The 12,069-nt window shown below is 41.6% G+C and overlaps 1 protein-coding gene across 2 annotated transcripts; it reads right to left on the bottom strand.

Moving 5' to 3' along the window:
• Positions 1–962: 962 nt before the first annotated feature.
• sept3 (septin 3) lies at positions 963–11,592 on the bottom strand. Of its 2 annotated transcripts, none has more exons than XM_046411922.1 (10): positions 11,428–11,592; positions 8,093–8,497; positions 7,753–7,881; positions 5,390–5,471; positions 4,995–5,132; positions 4,221–4,338; positions 3,436–3,531; positions 3,107–3,203; positions 2,962–3,013; positions 963–1,146 (listed from the first exon to the last, which is right to left on the bottom strand). In XM_046411922.1, exons 1-10 carry the CDS (start codon positions 11,429–11,431, stop codon positions 1,017–1,019), a joined length of 1,251 nt encoding a protein of 416 aa, XP_046267878.1. In that variant the 5' UTR covers positions 11,432–11,592; the 3' UTR covers positions 963–1,016. The 2 variants fall into 2 exon arrangements, with proteins under 2 accessions (XP_046267878.1, XP_046267886.1); XM_046411930.1 differs by lacking the exon at positions 11,428–11,592 and adding an exon at positions 9,910–10,114.
• Positions 11,593–12,069: the final 477 nt, after the last annotated feature.

Genomic DNA, 12,069 nt, shown 5'->3' with positions numbered 1-12,069 from the left:
CATTGAGATTAAAATTGGATTTGTGTTGTCTATTCTATTTGTCAATATAGGTCAAAATGTCAATCTAAGTCCTGGAAAAGAATATGTAATATTTTATAAAACCACTGATCTGTTACACAATGATGCTCCAGAGTAATTGCAAGACCTTAGTCAGCTAATGCAAGTGAGCACAAACACAAATGTACTGGACTACATTTCATTACAAGTGTTTAGTTTGTATGTGCTACGATGGTGAATCAAGGAAACACAGTATCTGCACTGTGCAGTTATGCACCTTGTGGACTAATTATATATACACTGCCGCCCACAGAATTGCATTTCATATGTGACTGATGCTGCATCTTTCTCTCTCCTTAGTATGGAAGCCTACGGAAGCAAACCATTTTTAAATGAAAAATCAAACTGGACAAGGGAACATTAGAGAAATTTAATTTGTCCTGTTTGTAAGGGTGGGTATCACAGAAGACAGCACAGCTTGTAATGTTTGTTAAACCCTCCTGACAGTTAAACCACTGGGATTCTTTCTCCAGTTGCTCCTTAGAATCAACTGCAGAGCTGACTAGTGCATCACTACTACGTAGGAGTTTTAACAGTTAGAGCGAATCAAATAATTTGTCTGAATTCAAATATAGCACAACACTAAAACTTAAAAATTAGCCTCTTACACATAATAAAGTGGCACTTTCTAAGCTTTCACTACCCAGGCGATGATGAATAACAAGGCAATGGCAGTAGATAAAATGTTAATTTTATGATGGCACTAATTCTTTGGGTGGGACTGTCTTGTCATCCAAATATTCATAGAAATGACTAAGAAATGAAACCGGAGAGGTCTGATAGTTGTTTGTGGGGATGCTTAGAGGAGTTTGGAATCAGAAAAATGACACATTTTTACAGAGTTAAATGTTTTCCAAGCACCAAGCATGCAGCAATGCCATGGGGACAATGATCATAGATTCATCTGCACCAGCTTCACTGCGCCAATTTTTATTCTCACTTCTTAGATGACTGACTGACTACAGGTTGCTTTCTTGCGTGTCATTGGAGCATATGGGATGCAGACCTCCATTTTCGTTCAGTCTCTTGGCACGATAAGTTTCATAGTGAATGTTATGAGTGACCTCCTTCAAATCCTGGAGGTGAGACCTGAGAAAGAGAGATACCAAAATAATGATTACTAGTTATATGCAGTACATAATGAATATGAAACAGACAGGTGTCAGTGTTATTTTGTTTTTGACATACATATGAGTGAGGGGAAGGGTGAGACAAAACCAAGGACAAGTCTACCCAGCCCGGAGGCTCTTCTTAGCTCTTCCATCACTGGGGCGGATGTTGCTGAGGCAGTTAAACAACTCCGCAGTGGCGGTGCACTGGATTGGATGAGATCTGTCCTAAGTACCTCAAGGCTCTGGATGTTGAGGGGCTGTCATGGCTAACACGCCTGTGCAACATTGCGTGGTCATTGGGGACAGTGCCCTTGAGTGACAAACTGGGGTGGTGGTCTACCTTTTTAGGGTGTGTTCCAACTATAGAGGGATCACACTCCTCAGCCTCCTTGGGAAAGTCTATGCTAGGGTGCTGGAAAGGAGAGTCCATTGAAACTCAGATCCAAGAGAAACAATGCGGTTTTTGTTCGGGTCGTGGAACACTGGATCAGCTCTACAGCCTCTCAAGTGTGCTGAAGGGGTTGTGGGAGTTTGCCCAACCAGTCCACATGTGTTTTGTGGACTTTGAAAAGGCTTACGACCAAGTCCCTCAGTGCATCCTGTGCGGGGTTCTCCAGGAAAATGGTGTGGTTGGTCCATTGTTACAGACCATCCAGTCTCTGTATTGCCAGAGTGAGAGCTTGATTCGCATTGCCAGCAACAAGTGAAACTCGTTTCCAGGTAAGGTTGGACTCCGTCAGGGTTGCCCTTTGTCACCGGGTTCTGTTCATAATCTTTATGGACAGAATTTCTAGGCAAAGCCAAGTGGGGGAGGGTGGAGGGAGACCTTAGGATTCCATCTCTGCTTTTAGCAGATGATGTGGTCCTCTTGGCATCATCGAGCAGTGATCTCCAGTTCGCACTGAGACGGTTTGCACCCGAGTGTGAAGCGGCTGGGATGAAGATCAGCACCTCTAAATCTGAGGCCATGATTCTAAGCCAGAAAAGGGTGGATTGCCCACTCCGGGTCAGAGGAGAGTTGCTGCCCCAAGTGGAGGAGTGTAAGTATCTTGAGGTCTTGAGGTCAGGATGGAGGGCTTATATCTCTCATCTAGCCTGGGAATGCCTTGGTGTCCCCCTGGGTGAGCTGGTAGAAGTGGCCAAGCTGTCTTCTACTTCACTGTAAAGTCCATACACAGTGCATGTACACTGTGGGCTTAAAGTTTCCACATCACACCTGCTGAAGCTGAATTGGACCAGGATTGGCTCAAAAACTATTTGTGATGTCAACAATCATGGTTGTAGGCTCCGCCTCTTAAAATCTGAGTTTCAGTGAACTCTTTACTGCATAAACTTTAAGCAATGAATGTGAAAACAGCCTTATAGTGTTGGACTCTGCACATACATCAATCCACTCAATGAAGCTCAAACAATCAAATGTAGAAGAAAAACATGTTTTGACTGGAGGTGTACTTCAAGTAAACAATCACAGTTTCAGCCTCTCAAATGTAAATTTTGTTTTTCTTTGCCTTATGTGATAGTAAAGTGAATAGCTTCAATTGGAAGAATTCAATTTGGGTAACAGCAATTTTTCAGTATTTTCTGACATTTTATTCAATAAATTGAGAACATAATTGGCAGATCATTAACTGCAGCCCTTTCTATTTTTACACCCAATTCATGTTATTGTTAAAACACTATGACAGAGAAATTTAATTACTCCTTAAGTTAAGTTTATTGCATTCTCAATGAGCATTTCATAATCTATTGTAAAGACAGTTTATTAAACAGGTTAGAAAGTTTATTTTTTTACCTGATCAGGAAATCTCTCAGCTGGGCAAACTCACAATGGTTGGGATTTTCAACTGTAACAAAAAAAAAATTGGACAGAAACAAATGTCAATGTGAATGCAAAGGGACTGCAAATGTTAATTATTAAGAAAGGCCATAGCACCCACCTTCTACAATTCCCCATGGTGTCTTCCTCCCCAGAACTCGTTTGCCATTCACTTGATATTCTTTGTCACTGCCCACCACAGCAAAGGGCATCGCCTCCTATGAACAGAGACTTTTCAACTTGGTTCAGTGTACCAGAGAGAGCTGCACAAGGTTTATGAGATGAAACAAATGCACAACATGCCCAAGTGCCCTGACATTCTGTTTGAAGGAAGCAGCGCTTGTGTGTGTGTGAGAGAGAGAGAGAGAGAGAGAAAGGGTTGAAAGGAGGTGTGGGAAATGAGAAAATCATAGGACAAATTTGTGTGAAAGAAAAGAAAGAAACGCTTACTCTGATCTTGTCATTGTCACTCTTGTCTTCCATGTCCTCATCAAACTCTTTCTGTGGATAAAACTCAATCCCGCCCATCTCCAGCTCCTTCCTTACCTAAAGCATAAAACAAAGCCAGGAAACGATACATATCTGAGTTTTCTCTACAAATCACTTGAGTAACCAGCAGTCTGGAGAGGTTAGGGCCCGTTCAACTCAATCTCTTTTTTAACCCTGGGCCCCTGGGGGCATCACCTTATAAAATACATATGGTGATGCTGTTAGCAAACAGCTGCTTATTTACACATCCAACAAACAGGAGGCAACATTACCATTTATTTGTGATGTGTGTTTCTGGCCACCTGATGGATAAAGTAGTCACTCTCTTTTATCACCGATTTGGTCACCACCAACTCCTGTGGGAAATATCTGTTCCTTAGCTGGTTAAATGCTGCACTATGTTCACCGAATAACAAGGTGCAAGGTGATGTTTTTAGAGCTCTTTCACAAGTAAACAGCTGAGTGATGAGAAATTTTGAAGTTGAAAAATAAACTTGCCAGTTCTCTGAACACTGCTTCTACATTACCTCAAGCATATCTGTGTACAGCATTTCTGTACTAAGATGTCTAATATCTATAAGTGTCATTGTGTCATTGAATAATTGTCTGCAATTGTCAAGAAATGTCAGTACAGACGTGACATTAGATTCAGTACAGACCTGACCATACGCAGACACCTTTGCTGCTACAGAGGTCTGGCTGATTGATCAGTTGTAGCTTTAAGTGGGATCACTGGTGAAACTCACCCGTTGTTTGAACTCCTGTCTCTCCTCAATGGTCATAGTGTCTGCCTTTGCAATGACAGGGATAATGTTGACAGAGTGACTCAAACGCTTCATGAACTCGACATCCAGCTGCCGGAGGCTGGGACAGACAGTGAACAGAAAAAACAGACAAGGAATGTGAAAAAATAGGTAAATATTCATGATTCTTCTAGAAGGTTTGTATGCAACAGTGAAAAAACAGTCAGGGTGACAAACAACAGAAGGAGGCGCATGTTGTTTTTTTTGGTCATGTTTTGTTTGCCAAACGACCTTTCTCATGTCTTGTAGCAATTACAAAAGACGTACAGTGTGAATGCTGCTGAAAAGTGGGCTTATCGTTGCACAAAGGTTGTGTCCCAGTTGTTGTTTGCCTGCGCACAAAACATCCTGTCTGTCTCAATTACCCCGGCTAAGAAGGATGCGATACACTGGCTGTAATACACAAAAGACTGTATCCATTTATCCATTACAGAATAATTTCACAGTTGTCAGCAAGAGCTAATTGCGAGGTGTTCAGAGGAGAGAGAGAGAGAGAGAGAGGTATGTGTCATCTGTAATGTAAAATAGCAAACTTACGGTTTTAATAATCTGAAAAGAAATATTGTTGGATGAAGGGACATGAACATTGAGTGAGTATGTGTGTAAAAGTGCCTTTGCCACCAAATTACTAAACACACATCCCTATTTAGATTAGATACTTAAAGATGGCTTAGTGATTACTTTCCTAATCTCCATCTCTGATAAAGTGGTACTCACGAGTGCCCTGTTGGGGAGATGAAATAGAGACAGCAGTGCACCCTGGTGTCAGGGATGCGCTTCTTCCTGGTGATGTTGACCTCCTCCTTTAGGAACTTCTCATACTGCTCATTGATGTACTTGCAAATGGGCTCCCAGCTGTGGATACAGCAGGAGATGTCAGCTTGAGAAAAAAAGGATTACTTGTGCGAGAAAAGAGAAGGGGAGGAAAAAGAACACTTTACTTGTGTAGGAGCATTTTAAATATACTTATTATAATAATAATAAAAATACTTATTATTATTATTATTTTTATTATACAGTGACTTAAAACTTAAAACGTCTTGGTTCTTTGTAAAGACAAGGCAGTAATGATGACATTGTAGGTTTAATCATCCAGGAGTTGGAAAGCCCACCAGTTGTCGTTATTGATTTGGTCTCCAAAGCCTGGAGTGTCGATAACTGTCAGCTTCATCTTCACACCACCCTCCTCAAGGACTACAAACACACATACAAAGAAAAGACCAAATCATATCTGTTGCTTTACATGTGGGCATACAACTGATCTGTATATAATGTATGAGATTGAGATACAGTATTTTTAACATCTGTGTGATGTGATCCCACACGTCTGCTGTGTCTCTCACTGGGAAGAGCATAATAATGTCAGGTCACTGTCAACCGCAGGCAATGTGTGGATCATCTTGTGAACTGCAGAAACCAAACAGCTGAGCTCCATCCCAGAATTTGACATATCACTCGTTTCCCTGGAGCTGTAAAATCATCATGGACGGAAGTTCAGTCACTTTTCCAGTCCCGGATGCCATTATGAGCACAGTACTGCATGTTACATACTGAAAAGTCCCTGAGTAATTTCACAAACTGGTCTGCCACTATAACTGATTTGATGCTAATGCTGAGAGAAGGGTGTCGAAGGCAAATATTTTCAAATGCTGCACAGTGTGGCTTCAAACAGGAGTCATTTGTTCCGTATTCTAGCTAAATTACGACTCTTTTCAAGCAAAAGTGGTTTGCTGCTCAGCTCTGTTTATTCCAGCAGATAACATTTGTAATGTGGAAGAATATCACAATTACATGGATGTTTTATGAGGTAAACAACAATTCTGTCCTCGCTCAACAACATTGTTAGCAAACCACAAATTGAGCTATGTTTACTTCTTCGTGTCAGTCGTCAGCAGGTAATTCACAGTTACCGTGGAAACGTAGCTCTCAGTTCTGAGATTGTCCGCCGTTATTTGTGGCAGACTTTTGCAACTGTCTGACTTGTATCAGGCTAAACACAATAGAAGTTCTGATGCACCTACAATACTTATATATGTGTAAACAAATACATTATTATCTGGGCTGAAGATCAACAAGTCTGTCCATGGGCAGAAACTATCTCTTCCCTGTGAAGATCCTCACAGTCAAGAACATTGAAGCTGTCAGTGATCTAGTGGGAATCTGTGGGCCCTGTGGACTAAAAACCATTTGTCATGGTTTAGTTATAGATCAGATGGTCATGTTTTTCATAACGGAACTCCAAAACTCTTAAAAAATCATTATATAGCTCAGATAAACATTTCACATGCTCACTTACCAGTACATGTTATATAACACATGGGGGTATTACACAGTATATACGTAATAGTCGCTACTGATTACAAGTTTCAAATACACAAAGTATGTGTCAAGGCAACAAGCAGCCCTTAAAGGATCGGTGCACGTTTTCAAGTCTGTCTTGACATATTAATCAGGAACTCATATGAGCATTAAATATATGTGTAATCATTCCTCCTGTTCATCAGACAGATGAACTAACATGCTTCCAATTCTGCTAGAAAAACTGATGCCCTGTGTTTGGAAGTGTTGTTATTCTAGAGTGTGTAGATGAAGCACATTATCACGCTACAGAACTACAAACTGTGGTAACTCTCATACAGTCTCATACAGTCCGTTTACAGTCTGTGAACGCTCCAATCAATGTTTACTAATCACATCAGAAACGTGAAATCACATCCTGTCTCAGGGCGAAGTGTGGAAAATTTTCTTTTAACTGAAAGGTAATGTGACCACACCTTTAGTGGTACAGCCTTCTTGTTTCCTGCAAGCTTGTTTGCCACCCTGCCTTGACCCTTTCTATTTGATGTGATTTCCTGTCCTGACTGAAATCTTTTAACAATGGACACGCTAAACTTTGCACTGGCACACTGACACTGCATCAGAAAACTGTGTCCCAGAAGGAGTCTTACACCCAGATTGTGACCAAAATTTAGTTATTGAATTTTGAAACTAATACGTCATCTGTCAGTAATCTGTCTGGTAAATTTCTGATCTATGTACTAATTTTTAGATATTTTGCAAACAGAGACAAATACGTAACCTTTTTCCTACCTTTTCTGTAGAGCTAACAACCCAGTATAGACACAAGTCAGGTAGGTCTTTCATATGACATACAGTATAATTATTACACAGCAATTTATTTTAGCAGTGATTTTGAGGGCACAACCAGCTATAACAGTAATTGCAGCCAAAGTAAACAAGGGATCAAAGCCTGCAGCAGAGGCAGACGTTGGCTCATGCAGTTGTAGCTCAACGAGAATAAATGGCAAGCTCATCAGGATGAGAATAAATGGCAAGCTCACCAGGATGCACCAATATAATGTAAGTGGGACTTTTAAGAACATGGTCAAAGATCATTAATACCCAAAGTCAAATTATGTGCTACTATAAATGTGTGGCACTAGTGAAAGGACAGTAGCTGTCTCCTTGTACTCACCATGAGACACTGCTTTGACCTCTACGGTTTTGGGGATCTTCTCATCACGCGCCCACCCTGCACTCCTCCTGCTCACCTGGGACTTGAAAAGGGTGTTCACCAGAGTTGACTTACCGAGACCACTGTGACCTGAGAAAAGAGAAACATGACAAAACAGGCTGTGAAAATTACGGAACGACAGAAACAGAAAGCGTCCACGTATGAAATCATTTAGATCGCTTTGCATTCTTTCCGAGACAGAGAGATTAAAAATAAATTCATAATATGTGAAGATATTTCCCATGGCGTTGCCTCTTCTAGTATTCATCTTTCACTTCATCCACAGGCTTCTGTGACTTACCAACAACCATGATATTAAAGTCAAAACCCGTCTTCATGGTCTTCTTCCTCATCTGCTCAATGATGGTGTCAATACCAATGTATCCCAGCAGAGTTGATCCACCACTGGAACTGTGGGAGCCACCATGACCTCCATTGTGTGCTGCAGTGTGTCCTGCACCATGGCCTGTGGCGTGGCCCACCCCATGACCCACGCTATGGCTGCTAATGTGCACTGGGCCGTGGCCCCCGATGGGTACTGGGATGGCACTTGGAGGATGAGCTGAGACGCCACCCCCTCCCCCTCCTCCGATGCCCGGGCCCTGGACTGGGAAGGGGGTGGACGGGGAAGGAGCCCCTACATTTGGAGGCTTGACAGGGACAGCCGGTTTGGGTCTCACTTCTGGAGGAACTATGTCTGACATGTCTGCAGAGGAAAAGGAGAAGAGGATAAAAATAAAAATACATCACTAGAAAGTAGGCCAGTAGAGCCATGTGAGGCCTCTATTTTTTTCTACAGTGAAAAAACGATGTCAGGGTACTTTTAAAGGGTTGGTTCACCTAAATTACTCAAATGTATTTGTTTCATGCACACAGCCGTGCAGAGAGTTCTGGTTTTAATATATATGTCTCTGGAGTAATGGGGACATTGTGAAAAGATCAGCAAGATTTCACAGAGTCACATTACATACAGTTATTCATCAATATTACTATAGAACCCAATATTTATCAGTTACATTCATTTGGTCACTGGTCTCCAGCTCAATGTTTAAAGCAGTCACAAGTGTATATTAGTCTTCTGACTTTAAGTTTAGACTTTAAGTTAAGAAATCCAGAGTGGTGAAAATTGATTTTTCTGCTGAAGTTACATCTTGAAGTGATATATCAACATCAACATTTGCCTCAAAAATCAAGCATATTTCGGGTTATGTTTCTCAGTATTGGCAGATACACAGTTTAGGTTTAATGTCATGAGCACTGTGGCTGCAGTGAATAGGTGATTTATCCATTACCATCAATCAATCAATCAATCAGCAGCTACTCTGATAACCAAAACTCTCAGGTTAGAGCTTTACCTCCCCTCGTGGTGGGGGCGGGTCTAACTTTCACAACACCTAAGTTAGAGAACACGTTTCAGTGAAGTGATCCTTTAAGTGAAGCAAACAGTGCAGACAGATGGCAACAGTAACAGACAAGAGACTGAGCCAAGATGGTGATAAGCTCAGCCCTCCAGGGTGCACACATGGAGCAGCCTGCTGCCATGCAGTAGGTCAGTGCAGCCACAGTGGTGGACACAGATCGCACAGGTCGCTGAGGCAGTGGCTGTCACTTTGAGTCACAACACCCAGTCGTCACGCAGTTCTGCTCCCCACTCTGTCAGCCTTCTTGCTCCTTACTGCTTCACACATACATTCACCAGATTCGCAGATTTTTTTCAGTTGCCTATTTATAGTGAGCTAACCTAAATATTGCAACAAATCATATCTGAAGACTGGAACATATGCTGATGATACTACTGACATGAAAGCTACGTCCTATTTCCACTTAAAAAAAAACAAAACAAAACAAAACGTTATTTTTGTTCTGGATAGCCACGCAATTGACAAAAACGGCCACACATTGCGGCTCCACACTTCAGTTTGCCATATTTCATCTGTTTTAATACAACGCAGGCGTTTGGAGGTGAGCTCCATCACAGCCAGTCGACCCCATTGTCTCTCTCCAGTCATGCTGGATAATAACGTTAAGGGATAGCGGCAGATCCCCGTTAGCTGCTAGCTTCGGTCCACTAACGGTCGGCTCCCTCAAAAGCGCTGATGTGCTGCCTGACACACTTACCGATTTCCGTTCAATTGGTCTGCAAATCAGCTCGAAGACACGACAGTGTGATCTGTTGTCGTTCAGGGTCCAAGCGGTGTATATCCAAACACAGATGTGATAAGATGAGGAGCGGTCATGTGATAAGTCTGGGTACCTCTTCTCCCCTTCCCTCTGGCCGTAAGCCCCCCTTTACGGTTACCATGACGACAAGAGGAGAAGGAGTGGGGAGATACAGCGCGCACGCGCAGTCTGATTGCCTCAAAGGGACATTTATTTTTTGGCAGCTTGGCTTTTTTTGGAGTGTCAGTATTATAGACTATTTTTAGAGAGCGCTGAATTTGAATTTCAATTAATTAAGGATAAATCAGCTTTAATCTGAATTCAATGTGCAGAAACTTTTTTCAAAATGTAAAAATTCTCCTGTATGTTGAGGTAAGCTATAGTGGTGGAAAATGTAACCGACTGAGTTTCATCGTGTAAGTGAAAGTAGAGGTGCTTCAACGTAAATAATAACTCATGACAAGACCTAGTACTTTGTATTTTATCATTAATTACCATTAGCCAACTTAGGTAAAGACAATTTTAACTAACTACTCTATTTACATCCTATTTATGTTTATATGTTATTTTTGTATGCAATAAAACAGTATCTGAGAACGTGCAGTTACATTCCAAGTTAGCATGTTAGGAATACCTCAGTCTAAAAATACTCTATTACTCGTGTAAATCATTTATAGTCACTTAACTATAGGTCCAGCAGTCTTATCAACATAACTATAAAAGTTTCAAAGGTATTGGTTCAGTGGCAGGATATACTTTATTACTGGATTACTATATCTCATGCATTGTGAGGTGAGCATCATTTTAATATTGTAGCTGGTCTGGATGGAGCTCGTTTTACTGCTTAACATACTGGTGGGTGGTTCATATTTGATGAACTTATCATGTAAGAGTAAAAAAGTGCAATGTTTCCAGAAATGTACAAAAAGGCCCCAAAACTGTAAGTACTCTAAGTACAATATTTGGCTAACTGCACTTAGATACCAGTGGTGAAACCTGTAAGGTCAATGTCCTAAAAGTCCTACTACAACAATGGTTCCCAAACTCATATAAACAGAGCCATGTGAATGACATTTGAATAAACTCTGCTGATGAAGACAGTTGAAAGCTCCAGAAAAAGCTGGTCCCAGAGCCAGGTCTGTTCTGTAAATCAAACCTTGTAGGCCCTTTAAAGGCTATTCATTTAAAACAATATGACAGTTCAGTGGACTATGCACAACCCCTGAACATACAGTGTGCAATCTGTTGCAGAAGGCTCTCAAGCAGATTGCGTTTCACTTTAAAGAGGAAGATATCCTAAATGGTCTCATAATACGCCTGTGATCCTAGCCAGGGACATGGACACCTTACTTATGCTTAGCAGTGTTTTATTTTAAATCTCTATCATCCACAATTTGCACAGTATGTTTTGCTCTGATATTTTTGAGTAAAATCATTCTTAAAGGAGGAGAACCACAGTTGTGTCACGGTACTCACACATTAGTTCCAAGTTGCTCTCCTTATGTCCTGTTTTTGATTTCCTTTCTGCATGTTTTGGTTATGTTTGTTTGTCTCTGTTGAGTGCTGCATTGGCATGTCCCACGGACTTGTCACTTTGATAGAAGTCTGCTAACCAGTGTTGTCACGTCTCTCTCCTTGGCATGTCTGGTACTCCACTGATAAGCAGCGATGTCTTAAATCCCCCTACTATCCTCTTTGACCACCCCCTCGGCTGAGTGTGTCCCCCCCCACTCCCCCACCCCAGATAGAAGAAAATTATTTACTTCTTATTTTAAATAGATTTAAAAACAAGACATGAAAAGTCTATGTCATGTAAGCTTTGAGGAATTTGTTCAATTAAACCCTGTAAAGCTTGTACTCACCCACATACACTGAGCCTGGGTAGTACATGGTGACGTAATAGGGGTCCTCTGGTTCCTCCTTGATAAGTGCTCTGTCTGCTGCAGAGTAATCTGGTTGGTGTAGTTGAAGAGAAGCCGCTGTTGTTGTTGTCTCGTCTGGTCTCTGGTGCTTACTGTGCTGTTGCTGGGACGACAGGTCAAAGAGCCCCTTTGAACTGATGCCAGAACTGTTTGTGTTGAACGGGCAGAGCGCCATAGACGGTGGCCAGCTTACAAC

This window comes from Scatophagus argus, chromosome 2 (genome assembly GCF_020382885.2).
Source record: "Scatophagus argus isolate fScaArg1 chromosome 2, fScaArg1.pri, whole genome shotgun sequence".
Classification (NCBI taxonomy): domain Eukaryota; kingdom Metazoa; phylum Chordata; class Actinopteri; family Scatophagidae; genus Scatophagus; species Scatophagus argus.
The sequence above is the reverse complement of the archived record's forward strand: the minus strand, read 5'-3'. Positions and strand labels throughout refer to the sequence as shown.

Bases quoted from the DNA above. Each gene is read 5' to 3' on its own strand.
- sept3 (XM_046411922.1), bottom strand. The intron at 3,532-4,220 runs GTGAGTTTCACC...TTTATGCTTTAG, and splicing joins GACAGGAGTTCAAACAACGG to GTAAGGAAGGAGCTGGAGAT. The intron at 3,014-3,106 runs GTGGGTGCTATG...TTTTTGTTACAG, and splicing joins ACCATGGGGAATTGTAGAAG to TTGAAAATCCCAACCATTGT.